Genomic DNA, 20,913 nt, shown 5'->3' with positions numbered 1-20,913 from the left:
TGGGAATTTCTGGGGTGGGGTGAGGAACTGGGAGGCGGGCTGGGCTGCACAGGGGCATGAGAGAAAGATGGTGGAGGAGGTTGAGACACCTCCTCCCTGCAGACAGTGCAGAATCATGTGAGGGTAAAGAGGAGAAGAAACTTCACATTTTAGGTTAATGAACAGGGTCTGTGTTGCATGAGATCAGGTCAAGGAGACAGGTATCCCAGGGAGCCCCAAGGGAGCTGAGCCTGTGAGCACCACAATCTCCTGCCCTCTTGGCTAAGGATGCTCCTGGAGGGTAAGAGCGTCACTCTGCAGGGCACACCACGCTGGCGGTAAATTTAGAGCAGGGTCTTGAATAACCCCAAATGGACATAACCAAAGTCATGGGTGCTTGGTTTGAGAATGGATACCGAAGGCCATTTTTCTCTAGTCTATTGGCCTTTTGACTACCCCTCAACACAATCCAGGGAGGCAGCATTCTGTAGATAAAGATCATTAATAGAGAAAAGAAGATACCTGAAGGATCCTTGAGCTAACTTTGGGGTGACAAGACTTGGGGACAAACCACAGCACCTTAGAAATGGGAAGGACTTGAAACTGAATTCTCTGATTTCCCTTTGAAAGTGAGCTCAGTGCAGAAACCTAATACTCTCAGCCTGTCTGAACCAGTTTGAAAGGAGGCTGTTCTTCCACCCTCATCCACATTCAGCTAGCTCAAAAATAGAGTTCATCTGCTTTTCTCCCATGCTCCCCACACCCCCTCCCGACATCCTTCCCCTCCCTGACATGAAATGCTCTGCATCCTAGAGCATCAAGTCCGACAGCAGATGGGACATGCACCTGTGAGGTGGGGCACAGCCCGCTGTGGCAATCTGGGGCTCTAGATGTAGGACTGGAGGCAGAGGGGCAGGTGCTGTGGAGGGAGTGAGGCAGAAAGTTCTGTGTTAGTGAGAAGGGGCCCAGAACATGAGGGAGAGCACCACAGACAGGATGATTGGGAGTAGCTCAAGACTATTTTGTAGGGGGATCAACTATCTTGTTTGCCTGGGACTGAGAGGTTTCCCTTTAAGTTCTACCACCTGGACAGCTCTGGAACACCTAGACAGTGGACCATGCTAACATCCTCCATATCACACTGTATAGAGTAGCAAGTTCTCCGGTAGTTTGTAGGGGTTACTGAACTGACATCTCCCCCAGTCTGTAAAACTTCAATACCCAAGCAATGCTCTGGTCTCTCTCTACCTCTGCTAGGCCCCCTCCCCAGCCCACCCCCACACACGTGTTAGTATGAATTCCCCCAGATTAGTAAGGGAACAGGGAGCTGGATGGCATCAGTTTAAATTCTATTCCACACTCACCTATTAAATGCTTGCTCTGTTACAAGGTGCTGTGCGGAGTGAAATCCCAGACAGACCACCACCATGGTCAAACTCCTATTTCCTGGTGCCACATTAGTATAGACGACATTGGGTAGTAAGCTTCTATTCACTGAAACTTAACAGAGGATGCTTAATGAGCTGAAACCTGGTGGTGGTTCGCTTACCACTGCTAGTCTCATAGAACTTTCTACGGGCACTCCTCGGTATCCCTCCACAAACACCCCTCTCTGAGTCAAGGGTCTTCCCTGCGTCCACTCCTCTAGCATCTAGCATCTCCAGCTCAGCAATGGCATGACTCAGCCTTCCTTCTTCAAGAGGAAAGCATCAGAGCGGTTTAACCTTCCAGGCACCCCTTCCTCTGGGCAGATGCAGCCCCTCACCTGGGTGCACAGCTGGATTCCAACCCCATTTGCCCCCTCACCAGGCCCTAGTGCTGGGCACAACCCTCACGGCCCTCAGGACAGCAAGGGGTGGCTTGCCTGAATCTCAAGGATGGGCTCATGTTTTATAGGTGAGTTGGAGCCTGTGGCCAGAAGTCCCCCTCCTTCCAAGGGGAGGGTCATCGGCATGTCCTGGCTCCCCTGTGAGCTCTCCCTTGCTCCTCCAGGGCTGGCTGAACTTTGTCTATCTTCCAGTGCCCTGGGTCTCTTCCTCTCTGAGCCCCTGGGAGAAGGGGGTGGTATCTCAGCTCCCACCTCTGTCCACTCTGGGCTCTGTTCCCTGGGAACTCTGTCCTGCCCTACTTACTTCCCTCTGACTTAGGGACCTGAAGACTGGTGTCCAATGTTCGCAGCCTGAGGATCCTTTTGCCTTCAGTACATCCCAGAGCCGTGTCTCACTGAACTCCTCCATTCTTGTCGCTTTCTTTCTCCCTGTGCTCTGGCCCCTAAGGCTTCGGTAGCTGGACAGACCCCTAGCCCTTTAGTGTAGATCAAGTACTCCGTAGCTTGTTTCCCCTCTTTTTAGAAAGGAAAGCTCTCTGAACTCTCGACAGCTCCACCCCACCACCTACCTAGTCATCCCAAGAACTTTCCTCTCAGCGCCAGTGCACAGAGGTATGTGCAGACAAGTGCAGTCTTGCTCTGGGAAGGACACACTTTCTTCCATCTGCTTGTTTCAAAATGCCACCAGGCCCCCATTCCTGTACTACTTCCATCTCCTTACCTCAGACCCCTCCACCCAGCCCCTTCTGGAGGAAGTTTGGAAAGTATTTCCTGGCCCCCCTTATTGCCTGATTCTTTTTTTTATTTTTGAAAGACAATGGAGAGGCTAGTGGGAAGTGAAATGCCTTAATCTTTTGATCATGACTGTGAAGCTGGGTGCTTGATGCGCCTCTTCCTTTGCCCATTTCCAAAGCAAACAAGCTGGGCTGTGTGGTGGGCTGTAATTAAGCCAGTCATCACTAATGACATGCTCTCTATCTCCCATCGGAGCACGGTGCAGCCCTGTCCAAACGGGGAGGAGGGGGAGCCCATCCCCACCCCCATCAGGAGTGGTGGGCTGGGCCTGGGGGTAGCACCTGCCTCAGGTGTGGGGGGGATGGCCATTCCCCCTTCCCTGTGTCCACATCATAGCTGAGCCTGCAGAGTCCTGGGGAAGGGAGTTGGGAAAGGGACAGGAGAAGGGGAGAAGAATCCAGGCAGGACCGAAGCACTAAGGGGCCTGGGTGACCACAGGCAATGTAGGAGGTGGGAGGAAAAGTGTAAAAGTGGAATGTTTAGAAAGAAATACAAGAAATAAGAAGTGGGTGTTTTAAGAAAAGGAAGCTGGAAAAGATTGGGTCAGTAGAGAGGAATGGGTGGGTCCTGAGGGCAGGGGGCCAAGGCATAGACAGTGTTCAGGAAGAGGCTGCAGGCAGGGGCTTGAACTGAGCCCTCCACCGTTCCAGGAAAGGCACTTCCATCCAGCCCAGCCTGAGTGGAAGGGGCGAGTTACCTGCTGGCTACCGTGCCCTTGGGGGCCCTAAGCCCCGCCCTCCAGGACGCCAGCCTGCCCAGGACATAGAGGCTTAGGCAGGTGGGGCTTAGGTGATGCTCAGCGTTAGCACCTGCGGTTGGGGTCAGGGCTCTAGTCACAGCTGACACCCAAGTGGAGCCCCTTTGTAAGATGCTGTCAACCCTCCCTTCTAGAGCAGGAGGTCCGGAGACCAAGTCCCCATCTCTCTGGGGTCACGGGCCCCCATGAGGCACGTGAGACTTTATGGCCAGGCTACTAGGTATGACACGCAGCTGTGGGTTCACAAGGCTGGTTGTGAAATGAGCCTGCAGATCAGAGAGTGGGGGACAGTGGCACACAATGTCTGGATGTGGACCCAAGCAGTCTGGATGTGGAAGCCAGTAAACACCGGAGATTGGGGCACACTGGCCCCCAATTCGGGAAAAGGAACAGCTGGGCAGTATGGATTGAGTCGGGGCTGCACATCGTAACCGAGGCCAAGGAGAGAGTTGAGCGGGACCAGCAGCCATGGGAGAGAGAACCTTCTAGAAATGGATGTGGGCTGGGAGGGCCAAGGGGAATGAGATGGGGAAGGACTGCTGGCCTGGGATTGGAATCCAGCGGGAAGCTAGCCTGGCAGCCGCGCCTCAGGTGTAAACATGAAGTGCTCACTTGTTGGGGGCTTGCTTGGTCCATTTTGACTCACTTCATCCTCACACCAATCCTGCGAGGTAAATACTCTTATTTTTCCCACTCTATGAATGAGAAAACAAAGGAGCAGGAAAACTGAGTTGCGCAGGTCACAGTGATAAGTGGCAAAAGAAACAAATTCTCAACTGGCCAACTGCAAATTTTGTCCTTACACACAGGGTGACTTCCTGCAGGAAAGTCCCTTCTAGCCCAGATCCACTGTGCTACGGTTTAGGTCATGAGTTGGGAGCAGCTTTAATCTGGAACTTGATGCTGTGTCTGGAGTTTTATTTACTTATTTTTTAAAGATTTTATTTATTTATTTGAGAGAGAGAGTCACAGCGAGAGAGGGAACACAAGCAGGGGGAGTGGGAGAGGGAGAAGCAGGCTTCTCGCTGAGCAGGGAGCCCGATGTGGGACTCGATCCCAGGACCCTGGGATCATGACCTGAGCCGAAGGCAGACGCTTAACGACTGAGCCACCCAGGCACCCCTGTGTCTGGAGTTTTAGCAAGAAGGATTTAGAGCCCCTGAAGGCCCTCCTGGAGATGGATGGATGAGTTGGAAGCAAGAAGGAAGGATTCCAGCAATAAGCCCCTGAGAAGGACCACAGCTACACAGGGATGTGGTGTGAATGCACACCAGGGGGCGGGGAGGGGCAAGGCCATGGAAAGTGGTTTACAGGAGAGGAGAGGCTCTCATTGTCTCTGGTGGTTCTGACAGCATTTGCCAAATATGAATGTAAGAACTGAAGGAGGGCACATAAGCAAAGTGATTGTCCTACGAGCAGTTGTCATCCCGAAGGTGGCAGAAGTGGGGGAGGCACTGGAAGAAAGATGGCAGCCAGCCAGCAAAGGGCAGCTGAAATTTCAGAGCCACTGCCAAATGTGATGTAAAAGGTCTTTAAGATGCTCCCTGTCTCTAACAATTCATGCCTTTTCCACCTCCCCCTGGAAGCCTTCCCAGATTGTGCTTAGCTCAGATCCCTTCTTTCCTCTGTTACCCCTTGGCTGTGCCTTGCCAGTGCCTTCATGCCTGTATCATCTACTGAGACAGAGAGAGAGAGAGATCTCAGAGGGGGCCTTCTTGTAGTAGGCAGAGGTTTGCACACAGTGCAGGTGGGGTTTGGGAGGGTATTGCTGACGGATGGGGGTCTCAGTCCCAGGACCTCCGGATCAGCACCAAGGTTTCCAGTGCCCATTAAGGAAGAGCTGTCTGAAGGCCCCAAGTTCTCTGAGTAGAGGTGAGGAGGTTCAGGCAGTGGCAGCCCCCGTATCCCCCACCCCCTGTGAGAGGAGAGGTCCGAGAGGAGAGGGAGGGGACAGAAGCCAGGGCCTGGGCAACACAGCTGCTGAAGCCAGCCTGGGCATGCTAGGGAGAGAAACGGCATCTCCTCCAGCTGGCAGCTCCTGCGGTGGGCACAGAGCCTGTCCAAGATCATCCCAAACCCTCTGCACTGCAGGGAAGTCTTTCCTCCAGGGCCACGGGGAGGGGAGGTGCAGTACCTCGGGCTGATGGCAGAGGGCAGAGTGTGCACAAGCTACACAAGCGCGGAGTTCTTTCTCCCGCTTAGAAGTTAGCAATTGGTGACTGCATGGGAATGGGTTTCTGTGAGAAGACCCAGTGCCCTCCTTCCTGCACTCAGCCCCTCCCAGCCAGGTCCCTGGGCACAGTCCTGTTGTGGATCGATGGGTCCTGAACCAATGCACAGCCAGCAAAGAAGGCCCCTGAACGTAAGTCAGTAATAATTATTATAATAACAACTAATATCAGGCGCCTGGGTGGCTCAGTCGTTAAGCTTCTGCCTTTGGCTCAGATCATGATCCCAGGGTCCTGGGATCGAGTCCCACATCAGGCTCCCTGCTCGGCAGGAAGCCTGCTTCTCCCTCTCCCACTTCCCCTGCTTGTGCTCCTGCTCTCACTGTCTCTCTCTCTGTCAAATAAATAAATAAAATCTTAAAAAAATAAAAATTAAAATTAAAAAATAATAACAACTAATATCTATTGGCTATAAACTGTACTCCCATTCTCCCTTTCCATATTCTCAACACTCCTCTATGATGAGAACCTTGTCAGTAATGAGGTGTCCTGTCTGGAAGTATGGGCTCTGCAATTGGGCTGGGGTTCATCTCCCAACCCTGACATTTACTGGGTGACGTCAGGTGGTTTATTTTACCCCTCTGAGCCTCAATATTCTCATTAGTGAGATGTGCATTATTATAATTGCACCTATAACAATAATACCCATCAGATTGCTGGAAGAATTGAGTTGCCAGGCATAAAGTGCTCAGAAGAGTCAGTGGCCTAGAACAGTGCGTGAGCCAGCTTGTATCAATCCTATTTTCAAGGGCAGGATCTTGCACTAGGCCACAACTAGCCTTTAGAAGAGCCAGGATTGGAGGCCAAGCATATGACACTCAGCCAGTATGCTAGCAGGCGGGCCATTTGCCTGAGACAGTCCTGGCTTATGCCTGTCATCTGAGGGTCCAGTTTAGCATGTGTCCAGAACCAGTGTTCCAGTTTATATACACGGCATATACATGGATGTATATAAAACTCGAATTTATTGACACAAATGGGTTTCATCACTCACAAGCCAAGTCATCAGGACACATGTATATACCCCTCGCTCCTTCTTCCCAGCCAAGGTGGGCTAGACTAAGCCATGCATTCTTGCAGCAAATGTATATTGAGTGCTGTGAGCCAGACTGGGGATCCAGGACAAGGGGTTGGGAGGGAGACGAGGGGACAGACGTATGTGCTGCTACCTGGACACCAGGAAAATGAAGCACCAATTGTAATGCAGATTTGGGACCGGCGCCACGGGTGTGTGGGGCTGTGAACTTGAGCAGGGCGCTGAACTATCCAGGCCTCTGGATAGTTTTATCCAGAGCCCTATAAAGTGAGAACTATCCAGGCCCTATAAAGTGAGGGGACGGGGAGAACTGTCAGGCCACCAGCTCTAATGTTTCCTTTCATTTAATGCTCAGTGACTTTGCTGGGATCCCCCTGGAGGGACCAGAGAAAGCATGAGCAGGGGAGGTGGCCTTTCAGCCGGGCCACGAAGGATGAGCCGGCTTGCAGTAAATGGGGCCTGGGCACCTGCAAGTGAAAAATCCTATTGGCAAAGGTCCTTGGGCGTGAAAATTCCTGGCCTGCTGGAAGAAAGACTGGAGGATGAGGCTAGGGGTGCCACGGGAGGAGAAAGTGTCACGGGCACCTTGAATGCCCCCCTCGAATGAGGCTCACGCTTGGAAGGGTCTCGCCCTTGACGATTCTCCTCTTCAGCACCTTGCTCAAGCCGACTGTGGGAACGGATTCTGAGAGCACAAACACCCTTGCAAAAACCCATGCACACCTCAGAGAGCACCCTTCTTCCCGTAATTTCTCTTCAGAGCAGGAATCGCCGCTTGACCACGGGTTATGGATTATCTTAGTTGCTTATTTTCCCTCTGCCCATGGACTGTACGTTCTCTGAGAACAACACCTTGCCTGTTCATTTACTCTGCTATTCCTAGTGCCTGGATTGGGTCGGGGCACGGCTATTACACACATGGCAGACTCGGACGCAGCCAGAAGCAGCTATGCATGCAAGCCTCGGACTTTGGGGTGGAAAAGAATTGGCTGGAAGAAGAAAGCAGGGCCTCTGTGGGGGAGCAGTTTTAAGTGGGTTGGCAGGAGAGCGAGGTAAGGAAAAAGAGGGACTGACCGCTCTGGAAATAAGAGGCACTTAGTGTGGGGCCATGGGCACTTCTGGGAAGCAAAGGGGGAAGACACCCCGAAGCTCCCATGCCTGCCCATCCCGGCGTGCCCAGGCTCCTTGCTCACTGCAATGTGATAATGCCCGCCTCGCACTGTGTGGACTGGAGGCCCAGTGCCCGGGAAGCCCCGAGCCTGCCCAGAAGCATGTCAGTAACAAATCTCAACTGTCCCTACCGGGCCAGAACCAGAGGGCAGAGACTCCTGCCCAGCCAGAGACCCAGAGGGAAGCAAGAATTAGATGGAGAAAAGTTAGAGGGGCACTGTGGATGTTGACATTCCGGGCAACACATTCGACACTGAGAATCCCATGGCACTGAGCGTTTATTGCAGGAGAAGCAGAGAACTGGACATGACCCAAAGCAGAGGACAAAGAGAGTCCCTGGGCCGCAAAGGCCCCAGAATGGCATGAGGACAGAGGGGTTCACACCTGGCCGCAGGGAGACATCCACGTAGGTGTGTAATCTCTGCACTGGTGGGGGGGGGTGAGCCAGTGAAAACCGGCCAAGGAGGAGGTCACCGGGAGCACCCCTGACTGGACTTCCCACCTCACAGCGGGCACCGCCTAGGACCACAGGGCGAGGGGATGGTGCGGGGATCGTGGCCACAGAGGAAGGGCTTCCTGGTCTGGACGGGGCGGGGCGGGGGAGGGTGCAGGGGGAGCAGCTGGGCCCTGCAGCTTTCTGCTCACAGAGCCAACCGCCCGCCCTGCCAGCCCTTCACCTCGAGGCCCTCCTGGCTGCACAGCTGCCCCCTGAGCTCCTGGGCAGGGGATCCTTGAACTCACTGCCGCAGCTCCCTTTGGTTTTGACGTCCACGGCCACAGGCTTGAAGCTGTAACTGCTCGAGGCGCCAAAGCCCATGCTGAAGCCAACCCCTGCTGCCGCCGTGCCCGTGCTGCTGATCATAGCTGCAGTGGGCGAGAGAAGACGCGGGGCTGCAGGCCTTCCTGGGGCATCCCGGCCACTCCCTCGAGGCCCTCCCCCGTGGGGACAGAGTCCCTCGCTGGGTACTTCCAGTGTCCTCGGACGTTTCCGGCAGCACGGATCGTTTCTCAAGGATTTGGCCCCATGTATTTGACATTTTCCCGTTAGTCTGTGTCCCTCCACCAGCATCAGACTTGGAGCCTTAGCAGGCTCTGTCCGTGAACTTCCCCCACAGGATGGGCCACATGACCAAAGGCCCTTCACGGAGGCCCCTGGCACTGGCCCCACGGAAGGGGCTGCAGGCCTAGCCCCCCCCTCTCCTGGAGCAGCATGTCGCCTGCACCTGCACCTGCACCGTCTCCAGCTTTTCAGTCTGCAGAAGGTCTGTTAAAGCCGCTTCCACCACCCCGCCCTCAGTCCCTCCGACCGCCCACCCCCCAGTCCCTCTTACTGCAAGCTGGAGCCTTGGTTTTGGTCTGGCCTCAAGAGAAATACAACATGGCCAGTAAGCCTCATTCTTACAAGAGGTTTTTGGATTATACACTGTTGGGTATCCTTTGATCTTTCTATAGGCTGTACATTGGTATTTCATGGTGCTATTTTTCTCCCATCACTGCTTCTCATCGGTGACTAAAACCAGCCCCCTCTTGCTGCCCTTAAGTCTCTCCTGAACCCTCTCTAGTGTCATGGAATTGGAAGCTCAGACTTCTGGTAGGTGACCACGCACAGAACCCAGGCCTGCAGGTACTTACAGATGCTCACGGAACTGGGATGTTCACCAGACATCCTGGAAAGAAAGAGGAAAAGCAGGTAAACGCTCTGTAATGCAGCACTGCATCTCTCCGGGGGCTCACAGAGGTGCCCTTCAGAATGCACACTGCACCCCATCCCAGCCTCCCTTCCTCCCACACACCCCAGCGGGACCTCTGCTGGGAAGGCTCACTTCTCCATCCCTCAGAGTGGCTCTGGGTGATCTGGTGGGTGGGGTCATCGTGGCCCTGCTCGCCTCAGTCACGCCAGTGGTCTCACACAATTAAGACGAACAAGTTCACCTGCTCGCCGGGTCCCAGGCTTTGCCAGAGTGACCTGGCACTTAGCTGACTCCTGGAAGCCATCTTGCCCCTCCCCACCTCACACCCTTAAGCATGCAGCACAAAGGGCCAGGGAGGCTCTGTTTCTCAAAAGCTGCTGATGTCAATATTTCCTCTCCCACCTCCTCTTTGGGATTTTTACAACTCAGTCCTTCCTGCAGTCTAACTTTGGTCTTTCCTATTGCACTATGTCAAACCCATTCCCTGTAAGGTTTTACCCAGTAGGACCTGAACAGAACCAAACTGTCTGCCTTCAGTCTTCCTACTAAAGCAGAGAGATAACTGCTTCAGATAAAAGATAATCTGGCCCCGAACCTGCACTCCTCGCCCTCCAGCAGCTTGCGGTAGGTGGCGATCTCCATGTCCAAGGCCAGCTTCGTGCTCATGAGCTCCTGGTACTCGCGCAGCATCCGGGCCAGCTCTTCCTTGGCCTGGTGCAGGGAGGCCTCCAGCTCGTCCAGCTTGGCCCGGGCGTCCTTCAGGGCACAGTTGCCCCGCTGCTCAGCATCGGCAATGGCTGTCTCCAGGTTGGAGCACTAAGGGGCAAATGCATTCAGTGCTTTGAGTCAGAACACAGTTCTGAGATCCTGCTCAGACTACCTCCTCTCATTTGGTCCTGACTGATGGTAAATGCTTTGAGGTCCTCCTAGTTTCTCCACCTCTGGGCATCACTAGCGATGAATCTGTCCTTCTTCTAACTCCAGCCACAGTTCACCTCCGCTCATGCATGGGCACATGAAGATGGCGTTTCCCTCCCTTGGGAGAGAGGAGGAAAGGCACCGAGAAGGGGAGCCTCCTGGGCATGTGGCCCCTGTCCTCTCCCTCCTGGTCTGTAACACTTGCTGCAAGATTCTAATGCCGAAAAGTCTTGGGGTGACTGGCTTAATTATGCCCCACAGTGTAGAGGTTGTCTTAAGAGATCCTGTAAATCGTACACAAAACAAAAACCAAAAAAGAGAGAGAGAGAGAAAGGAGGAGAGTACTAATAAAGTTCCTATTAAGAAAATTTCTGTCCAGGGGCAGCTGGGTGGCTCAGTCGTTAAGCGTCTGCCTTTGGCTCAGGTCATGATCTCGGGGTCCTGGGATCGAGCCCCGCATCAGGGTCCCTGCTCTGTGGGAAGCCTGCTTCTCCCTCTCCCACTCCCCCTGCCTGTGTTCCCTCTCTCGCTGTGTCTCTCTGTGTCAAATAAATAAATAAAAAATCTTTAAAAAAAAATTTCTGTCCAATAAACCTGCCACATGGAGTCTGGCCTCCAAAATTCCACAGAGAATCATGCTACAGGGCAACACCCTCAAAAGATACTTTTGTGAACAGCAGGTCCCACTCGCTTACAGACACCTGCTGTGAGGTGGGAAGGCAACTTGCAGTACAAAGCTGCAGATGGGGCTCTGTGCCGCATCCAGGAGAAGCTGCCAGGGGCTTCTTGAGTCTTTTAGTCTTGGGCGTGTGTTCCCATCACTTGGCCAAGGTCTTGGTGGATCTTAATATCTGGCTTCTCTTTTCTGGTGTGTCCCCTTCCTCTGGAGTGAAATTTGCTTCACCCCAAGGAGAGCAGCTGATCCCGAGGCCAGATAGAATTCTAGACTGTTGTCCAGCCGGTGCCACGCCCTCTGCCAGGCAGACCCCTAGCCGTGCAAACACCCACAGTGTTTGGAGTGAGTGGTTCACAGTCTCTGTGGAGACACCTAGGACCCAGCTGTCTGGCCACGGAAGACCATGTCCCATCCTAGGGACTGTGGAGCTCTAATCATTCAGGGGGTGGCCAGACACTCTGTGACCTGAATTCTATCAAACTGTGCTCTGCTCCTTTTCAAATGACCGAGGTCGTGCAGGTGAGCCAGGGAGACTCCTGGGTCTTTTGAATGTGGCGTGAGGTGCAAAGGCATGAAATTGGGACGTCCTTGGAAACAATTATCACATGGATCCTGGGATCACTGAATGCCAAGAGAGTCTGCAGGTGAAACCATGAGCTTCTTTGGTGGAAAGGCCAGAGGGCAGGAAAGCACCTTGGCTTGGGGCCCTCAAGAAGAGCTGTGATGGGGACCAAGCATCGAGAGTGACGCCCACTGGCTCCCCATGGAGGACATCTTCCCTGACCTCCCTGGTGGCATTCTGATCACAAAGTCACCTTCTGGTAATTAGCTCACCCAACTGTGAACACGTAGCATTTTATCAGATAAATATAATCAGATACTGAGGGCGGCCTCAAACACCTTGTGTTTTTCGTGCGTTTATGCAAAACTTGATTAAATGAAAACACCATGAGTTCCTTTTTAAGTGGTCTTTTTTTCTTTCCACTACCATGAGCCGGGTGCACAGAGGAGAGGATGCGTGTGCGTGTGTATGCGTGCACGTGGTGTATGCGTGTGTGCAGGGCGGGGAGGGGCCCCTGAAGAAGAGGACGAGGGGACAGGGCCACTTGACTTGTCCGGGAAGCTCGGAGCCTTTGTGCCAGGCTCCACAGACTCTGGGAAACTCATGGGCTTGTACGCTTCAAGAACACCGGGGCGACCCATAGTGCACCCAGAGTCACGGGGTCGCTCAGTGCCAGGCCACCACGCACAGCACAGCCATGGGGATGGACAGACACAGAGCAGAGCCCGGGCCAAGCCGAGCGTAGGAGGCTCTCTCTCCTCCCCTCTTCTAAGTTCCACGGCTGGGCTCTCCTTCCTCCGCACAGATCCATCACGTGAAACCTCCAAACGGCTCCTTTTAACCTACTGCATCGGGTCTAAACTCCACTGCCCCGCTTCGAAGGTGACCCTAACCTGCCCGTCCTACACGGTGGTGTCCTGCCGTCTGCCACCCCAGTCATCACAAAACTTCTGCTTAGGGTAGGTGCGTCTCCTCCCTGTACACACGCCATGCAGTATCCACCTTGGACCCCCTGCTCCTGCTGGCTCCCTCACCAGGACCCGTCCCCCTCTTCTTCCCACCTCACCTCCTACAGGAAGCCTTCGCTGAGATCTTCATTCTGCTCTGGCCACTCGGGACTCCTTAGGGAGGAGGCTGCACAGTGGGTGAAATGGTTCGTCCTTCTATGTGGGTTCAGGCTATTCTCTCCTCATGGATTATACATGCCCTAAAGAGGGGCTGTGTCTTGTTCTTGTTCCATATTTAGTCTCATACCTCTGATGCTCAAAAACCCTGCTAGCTGACTCATTTCATGGAACCCACCTGCTTCTTCACATTCCCTATCTCTGAGCGGATCCTCTGGATCAGGCGGTTGAGCTCTGAGATCTCAGCCTTGGTGAGTTTGAGGTCATCCCCATGCTGGCCTGCGGTGACCTGCAGCTCTTGGGTCTGAGGTTGGGGGATGAGAGAAGAAGAGCACAGGACATTTGGGAATTCACCTCTTAAGGGTGTTGAATGTGGGAGGGGGCAGGGGGTTGACACGCTGTTTTCATTGCCTGAGCAACAAAGGCACAGGGAGAAGAGAGGAAGGGGAAAGGGGGGGGGGAGAGACCACCCTTCCCTTCTGGACTGGAAGGCCCTGACCCAGCTCAACAGGATCCTCAGGCCCACAAATGTGAAAGCCTCGGTGGAGTTGGAATTTCCTGTCCTCATTTTGACAAAGCGGGAAACGTGAAGAAAAGCCAAGGTGGATGGATGGATTACCCACAGAAACGGTATCAGAGTCTTCCCAGTGTTGTGGCTGGTGTGGCCTCTGCTGTCAGCAAGAGCTAGGGCTAAGGGCTAAGGGCTAAGCCCATATATGCCCCCAACACACGCCAAGACTGTGGATGACCTCCCAGCACCACAGGGAGGCATTTCCACAAGGCGCAACTCCAAGACAAAGGAGGTCTCAACCCAGCCTGATACCCCCATATCCACACGCATGCATGCACACACAGCACACACACATGCACACATGCACGAGGAGAGAGAGGCGGCTGAGGTCACTGGGCCTCCGCACACCTGGCACGCAGCCCACCTTGGTCTGGTACAGCGCCTCGGCCTCAGCCTTGCTCTTCAGGGCAGTCTCCTCGTACTGGGTGCGGACCTCATCGATGATGCTGTCCAGGTCCAGGTCCCGGTTGTTGTCCATGGACAGGATGACGGAGGTGTCGCTGATGTGGGACTGCATCTGAGCGATCTCCTGGAGAACAGTTAGGGAGGTGGAGTCAGTTAGAGGGTCTCCACAAGGGGAGCCCTGGCAAATCCCTCACTGCCCTTCCGCGGTGTTTGAACTCCACCTTCAGCAGAGCCCACAAGCGCCTGCTGGGAGTGAGGTGAATGCATCGGGCTTTCCGCCCCAGCGTGGGACTGTCCTCTCTGTCCTGCACTCAGGACTGCTCCCATCCCTCCCCCACGCTCGACAGCAACGGCCACCCTTCATCCATAGAATTAAGTCTGAATTCCTCAGGTGGCCTGCAGAACCTTTCCAGAGTCGCCGACCCCCTTCCCTTCTCCAGGCCCCTCATACGTGACCCAGCTCAGACTGCTCATCCTGCGCCTTCAGGCTGCACCTGGGCCCTTCTCAGCATCCCCCAAGATCTTCCTCATCCTTCCCCAGGAACCTTCCCCGGCAGCTCAGGCAGAATTCACTATACCTTCCTCTGTTCTCATCCACAGGTTGTTTTCCCTACCAGACTGTGACTCCCTGGAGGACGGGAATCAACCCTTCTCCATCATGGCCTCCTCAAAGCCCACACGGAGCTGCCAACCTTTGGTCTACACGTCCATGCAGGCTGAGGGCCAGAAGCCACTCATAGGAGGAGCAGACCACACAGGAGAGCTCAGTGAAATCCTTACCCCTTCATAGAGGCACTTGAAGAATTTGATCTCCTCTGTCAGGGAGTCCACCTTGGCCTGGAGCTCCACCTTGTTCATGTAGGCAGCGTCCACGTCCTGGGGGATCCGGAGAGGAGCTGGCTGCCTTCCCCTGCCCTCCCTCCCTGCCATAAGGAGCCTCGGGTGCCCTACTCTCACCACTCTCCTCACCCTGTGCTTCCCAGGGAGGTCCACTTGCTGAGAGCAAACCAACCAACAGGCAGGGCAAAGGCCATGCCAAAAGTGTGCCGAATGTCTGGATTCCAAGCTGGCCAATTCTGGGAGCAGCATGCATCCCAGGCAAGGGGACTTAGAGGAGCTGGGAAATTAGAACCCCAGTAACCCCTGCCCAAGGGACTGAGTGACCTACAGCCTACCAACATCGCGGTGTCAGGCACTCAGGGAGCCCTCGAGGCTTCTTCCAGCCCTTCCTGCTCCCCTCTTACCTTCTTGAGCACCACAAACTCATTCTCAGCAGCTGTGCGTCTGTTGATCTCCACCTCGTACCTGTGTGCGGCAAAAGAGAGGAGGTGGCGTTGCCATTGGGATAATTCAGTTCTGCAAAGGCTCACTGAGCAGTCAGTGAGCTCCTCCGTGCCAAGAGCTGCATGGCAGTGGCCTACACCCCGGGATTCCGGTACCCTTGGGGCATGCACAGCCTTCCACAGGGGACTTGACAAGAATAGGTTTAAAGGAATCAATGTGCAGCTCCTTAGTTCCCATGTAACCTACCCTACAATGCATCTGCCTGGGAATGCACCTGTGATGGGCTTCCACATCCCTCCTCCCTTTCACAACCACCCCTCCCTTGTGAAAGCAACATTAGTACCTACATTAGTACAGTGCATTAGCCCAGGGCGCAAAACCTCCCAGGCACCAAACAAGTACTATCCCCACCTTCAGGTTGTATGTTCTACTTGTTCTTTATATATATTTCTGTTCCAGGTGAAGTAAGGTCTTAGAAACAGGATGTCTTGATAAGGCTGGGATGTTCCTCACGAAGATACATTGTAGACTAAGGAGATGGAGTATTGATCACTTACAGACCTCACTGTCCCATCTCTTATTATTGTCAAGGAATGTATTACAGGACATTTGTGTAGGGAAATGAAAGAGAGCCCTGGAAAGAAATAATTAGTGCTAGCAAATGGCTTTCTTCTGCATCCTTTAACGTGAGCTATCCTTTTCAGCTTCTTACTGCTTCCTAAGGCATGTCACTGGCTGCCAAGGGGAGAAAAGCCTTGTCAGATGACGGTACAGGTTAGTGACGCGGGTTATTTTAAAAATGCGACTGGAACAGTTTCTGAGACTGCCGGATTGTGTTAGTTGCACTGGATAGAACACACAGAAAACAGTTGATATGATTTATCTCAGATTCCAGGTGTGTTATTTAAAAGATAATTGAATACTTCCTTGTATCAAATTATATTATGATAGAGTTGTTTCTATTATAATTATCATTATCTCTAATTATCTCAGAAAGGATTACATATTTCTTCCTCCTGTTAACCAATAAGAGCATATGTTAGTTGCAGACTAGTTTTTAGCCTACCTTTCTAGTTCATAAAACACACAGAAAAAGTTTGGTCATTATGGCTATCAAATTAATGACATTCATGTGTCATAATTTTTCATCATTTACTTCTAGAGACCATACACATACACATACACACACATTTATAAAGAAAAACAATGCCTTTTTAGTACTTTTGGCTTTATCAATAACTCGTGATTTACAAAATACATTACGATGCACAATGAAAAGTTAAACCATAACAAAGTGCATGTTAATTTTTATCTTAGAACATAGATGTATTAGTTATATCAAATCTATATCACTTTAATCTTGAATGCTTCCAATAACCTATTGTACAAGATGTCACCTCTAGTTTGTTGCTAGGTGGATTTTATAACAGTTCCTAATTCATTTCCTTATTTCATTTCATCCCACAGCAGCCCTATCAAGTAGATTCTATCATTATCATCTCTCAAGTTTATAAGTGAGGCAAAGACTTTTCACAAGGTCACAAAGCTAGTAAAGCTAGGATCCCAATGACATCAGGGAAACAATGCCTTAGATCTGCCTAGCACTTTGGTTCTTTGAAGAGCTGTTAATACATTACTATCAGCATTACCCTCTCAACAGCTCTTTTAGGCGGCAAGGCAGGTGTCAGTCTCTGAATTTTATAAATATTAAAACTGAAGTCCACAGAGGATCAGGAGGCTCAGCCATCATCAACTCAACTGAGTGGTAATTCCAGAATACCTGGCCTTCCAGAGGCAGCACGGCCTTTGGAGGCCTGTGACCTGGACATCTGGGCTGTGCCTGGAAACCCCTCTTTTTTTCCTAGAATTCTGCTCAAAACTCCACTGGGCTGCAATTTCCATCTTAACGCCACTCAATCTCAATTCACACTGTATTCATTTCACTTCCTGGGGGCTCTCTGAAAGTGGTTTTCAAGCCTATCCCCACTATCTGGGTGCTTTCTGAGGTCAGAGACCATGCCACCTCCTCCCTCAGGACTCCATGCAGGACTCAGGACAGAGTTCCACTTGGGGGTAGTTCAGAATAGGGATGGCCAGGCAGATTGAACGTGGAGCAAGAGAAATCGCTCAGCTCTGACCATCTCTCTACCCCCTTGAATTGTGGAAGAAGTTATCTTTCCCTAGAAATCCTGGCACCTGGAAGCAAACTTCCAAAATGTCAGATCACACTGAGCCAGGATGTGTCACACTCTCCTCACTGGCTCAAACTGGGGAGAAATTACTTCTGGTTCCAAGTACATTTTCAATCATTCTCTTTAATGGTGGGATTCAGCAGCACAGATATACCTCAACATGAAAAACATTGTTAAAACTCTTATTTGCTTAGCTTTAGGATTTGTTCTGGGATTGGTGTCATGGCTCATGTTCTAGGTACTCCCATGGAAGACCTCATGCAGGAGGAGCTACAAAGCCATCTGCGTTGTCCATCTGGTTTTGAGACAACTCTCCTGTCCCCATTTCTCCATTTCCAACGTTAAAAGTTGGGCACACCTTTTCCTAGACAATTCAGGGCACCACTCTGGATAGATCTTTTCTCTTCCGAAGTCTCAACCTGTCTGGATCTCCCTCCCTCCCCTATGGAAAAAGAAATTAACAAATGTTATCAGCAAAGGATGGAAAAAGGCAAAAATGCTGACTCTAAGTCAAAACCTCATCTGTAATCAAGACCCTCCAGTGGCAGATTCTCTGCCTCTCCACTCACCTCTTCTTATAGTCCTCCACCAAATCCTGCATGTTCCTCAGCTCTGAGTCCAGCCTCACCCTGTCGCCTGTCTGTGTCTCCAGCTGCTTCTGCAGGTTGCTGATGTAGCCCTTGTAAATGGGCTCCAGGTTCTTCCTGCAATTGTTCAGGTCCAGCTGCTGTAGCAGGTTCCACTTGGTCTCCAGCACCTGGTTCTGCTGCTCCAGGAACCGCACCTGGGACCCAAAGGTGGTCATAGCCCAGAATCCCCATGCTGTTGCCTCTCAACAGTGGGGAGTGGGCCCCCAAAATCAGACACAGTCATCCTACGGTGGGAGGCAGGAAACAGCAAGCCTCATCCGAGAATGGATTCAGCCAGGGGGACATGCCTATCTGGGTCTCCAAGACAAGAAACAAGATTCAGTCTAAAAGAAATCAAAGAAGTAGGTTTAAGCAATGCTGTAAATGCCACCGTGAGTTATCACGTGATGGAGGTAGCTTCTTTTGTCATAAATGCAGGTGTTTTCAGAGTGAAGGAAGATGGGAAGCAAGGGAGAAACAGTGATGGGGGAATGGCATGGAAAGTCACTCTGGTGGTTAACCTGTCCTCTCTTATGTGCAACCTCAATTGCTCTTGGTTGGTTGGTTTGGTTTTCATTTCAAAGTGGGCTGGTTATCACATCTTTACAAGGTTCCTGCATACTTGACCAAAGGTCTCACACGTTTGGACTCAAAAACTTCAAGCCTCTGCTACACGCTAGCCTTCCTCTGGCTTGAGGAAGAGAAGGAAACATGAGGGGGAAGAACAGATTCTGAAGAGGAAAATGAGCCCTGTCTCCTGGGATAGCAACTCTGTTTCTTCCACTCCTGCCCCCTCGCCTCCAACTATCTCCCTTCCTCTTCCCAAGCACAGGGGTGAGGCACACAGTCTGCTGTTGCTGTTTATCAACTTGGGGGCATGTTTCTTAGCCTCCCTCTGTCTTGGTTTCCTCATCTGCAAGGCAGAATGATAACAGAATCGTGGGTCATGTGTTGATATATGAGAACCCCTTAGGATAGCACCAGGCACTGAGTAATGTCAGCTATCATCCGGGTTATGTCCCCTGTGACTCATGGGTCCAGATCTTCTGCCCCGGCTTGGACACAGAAGCCTATTCCTTCTCTCCTCTCCACCCTTCTGGGTCACTGCCTCTGAGTCACCAGGGACATCTTCTCTTTTACCCACTGCATGTCCCTCTCCCCACAGACACACACAAAACGCACCCGCGTAACTCGACAGGCCCTCCTCAATCTTCTCTCCTCAGCCCCACCCTTCAATTTTCTGGTCCTTTTCTCTCATCTCCTCTAGAAACCTTCCTGGCTTCTACCGCCAGCCCACTTCCTACCTTTTAAGTCCTTCCCCTTCACCAAGCATCATGTCTTGTGATACTCCCAGGTCAGTGTCCCTCTGGTGCTCCTGTCCTGGATATGTGTCCCCATCTCCTTGTCTGCTATTGAGAACTCTCAGAGGGCCATTCCACACGTCTCCTCCCTCTGGAGCACCCCCTTCCAGCCCAGGGCCTTGTCCCCAAAGGGAAAACTGAAGCATTGTTCCAGCCCTTTATAAACATCCAAATCATCCTCCCATCCTCATGTGGGGTAAAAGCCACTGTTGTGCCCATTTTACAGATGAGCAAAGGGAAGCTCAGAAAAGGTAACCAGCTCGCCCAAGTTTTCGCGTGGCTGTCAGTGGCAGATCGAGCACCCCTGGGCACCCTGGCCCATGCGGGGCCAAACGGATGCCTGAGGACCCACCTTGTCGATGAAGGCGGCGAATCTGTTGTTCAGCGCCTTGATCTGCTCCCGCTCCTGGGCGCGCACCTTCTGGATCTCGGGGTCCAGCTCCACATTGAGCGGGGCCAGGAGGCTCTTGTTGACGGTGACCTGAGCGATGCCGCCGGGCGGGCACACGGACGGACACGCGGGCCCCAGCCCGGCGCTGCCGAAGATGGTGCCCACGAAGCCGCCCAGCCGGCCGCCGCCGCCGCCCGACGAGCCCGAGCAGCGGCCCAGCGCGTAGGCGCCGCCCGGCCCGGCCGCCGCGCACAGGGCCAAGCGCCGGCCGCCCCCCAGGCTGAAGAGGCTCCTGCTGCCGAAGGCGGCCGTGCCCTTGACGCCGGCCCGGAACGAGGCGGAGCTGGCGCTGACCCGGCCCGAGATGACGGCCGAGCAGCCGCTGAGGCCCGGACGCTCGCCGGCGGGGCGGTGGTGCACCTGGCGGCTCATGCTGCGGGGACGGGCTGCGGGGCGCGACCGGAGGCGGGACGGGGGCGCAGAGGGCGGCTCTGCTGGCCTGCCTCGCTCGCCCCTAACCCCTTAAATAGCCGGCTGCGGGCAGCCTAATTTGTAGGTCGCGCACATCTATTAGCCACACGGGGCCTCTCGGGTTCTCCGTTTAGGAAATTACCACCCCTCCCTGAGATTTTTGTCTGTCCCACCCTGAACGCCCCATGAATCCCCTATAAAATGGCCCTGAAACCTGCATTTGCTTTGCTTACCTCCTGCATTATAATAATTTGGCTACCTTATCTCCACTTGCTGCCCTCCAATTACTGGGGTTATCAGGGCCAAGATCCGTGGTAGAGCTTCCAGTGGGTCTGGCTGGGGGGAGGGGGAGACACCCCGATGAGGTGGAGGGGTGTGGTACAAGGGAGCAGACGTCCAGGTCAGTTCTGTTTCAGAAAGACAGGAATGGGATTAAAAATATTCCGGAGAATCATCTTTAGCCTGTCGGCTGCTGCTTCCTCAAACTTCTGGATGAGGAGGCTCTGTCCTGAGTACTGGAAGGAAGTCCCAGAGGGTAGAGACTTCTGGCCTATCTGCAAGGAATTCTCAATCTGTTGAGGAAGACCACACACAGTGAGGGAGTTAAGGCCAGTGAGAGCCGGGGTGGGGGCGGGGGCGGTAGGGGTGGGCAGGGGTTCTTTGGGCCAGAGCTAATGGAGTTCTCCAGAAAAACATTTCTGGAATAAAAGTGAGGGAGATAGTAACTGGGAAGAAGGGAAGGGGGCAGGAGGAGATGGTATAGGAAGATGATCTTTCATGAGGTTTGAGTTTTTTTCTTGTTCTTTTTCTTTAATTGCAGAAGAGGATCGTTCATCCCATCCAAG

The 20,913-nt window shown here is 52.9% G+C and overlaps 1 protein-coding gene across 1 annotated transcript; it reads right to left on the bottom strand.

Annotated features, from left to right (window-relative positions):
- Positions 1-8,175: 8,175 nt before the first annotated feature.
- On the bottom strand, positions 8,176-20,029 carry KRT72 (keratin 72). The gene is made up of 9 exons (XM_045868031.2): positions 19,559-20,029; positions 17,786-18,000; positions 14,985-15,045; positions 14,521-14,616; positions 13,700-13,864; positions 12,943-13,068; positions 10,080-10,300; positions 9,426-9,460; positions 8,176-8,657 (listed from the first exon to the last, which is right to left on the bottom strand). The coding sequence occupies exons 1-9, from the start codon at positions 20,027-20,029 to the stop codon at positions 8,467-8,469; spliced, it is 1,581 nt and encodes a 526-aa protein (XP_045723987.1). The 3' UTR covers positions 8,176-8,466.
- Between the last annotated feature and the right edge of the window lie 884 nt (positions 20,030-20,913).

This window comes from Mirounga angustirostris, unplaced genomic scaffold (assembly GCF_029215605.1).
Source record: "Mirounga angustirostris isolate CCGP_5_RB_7025 unplaced genomic scaffold, mMirAng1.0.hap1 SCAF_5, whole genome shotgun sequence".
NCBI lineage: Eukaryota > Metazoa > Chordata > Mammalia > Carnivora > Phocidae > Mirounga > Mirounga angustirostris.
Note: the sequence above shows the minus strand (reverse complement) of the source record. Positions and strands in the feature narration are given on the sequence as shown.

Coding starts and splice junctions, on each gene's coding strand:
- KRT72 (XM_045868031.2), bottom strand. CDS start 20,029: ATGAGCCGCCAGGTGCACCACCGCCCCGCCGGCGAGCGTCCGGGCCTC. Junction 10,301..12,942: donor TAGGGAATGTGAAGAAGCAG/GTGGGTTCCATG, acceptor TTTGCCCCTTAG/TGCTCCAACCTGGAGACAGC. Junction 8,658..9,425: donor TCCCAGTTCCGTGAGCATCT/GTAAGTACCTGC, acceptor CGCCCACTGCAG/CTATGATCAGCAGCACGGGC.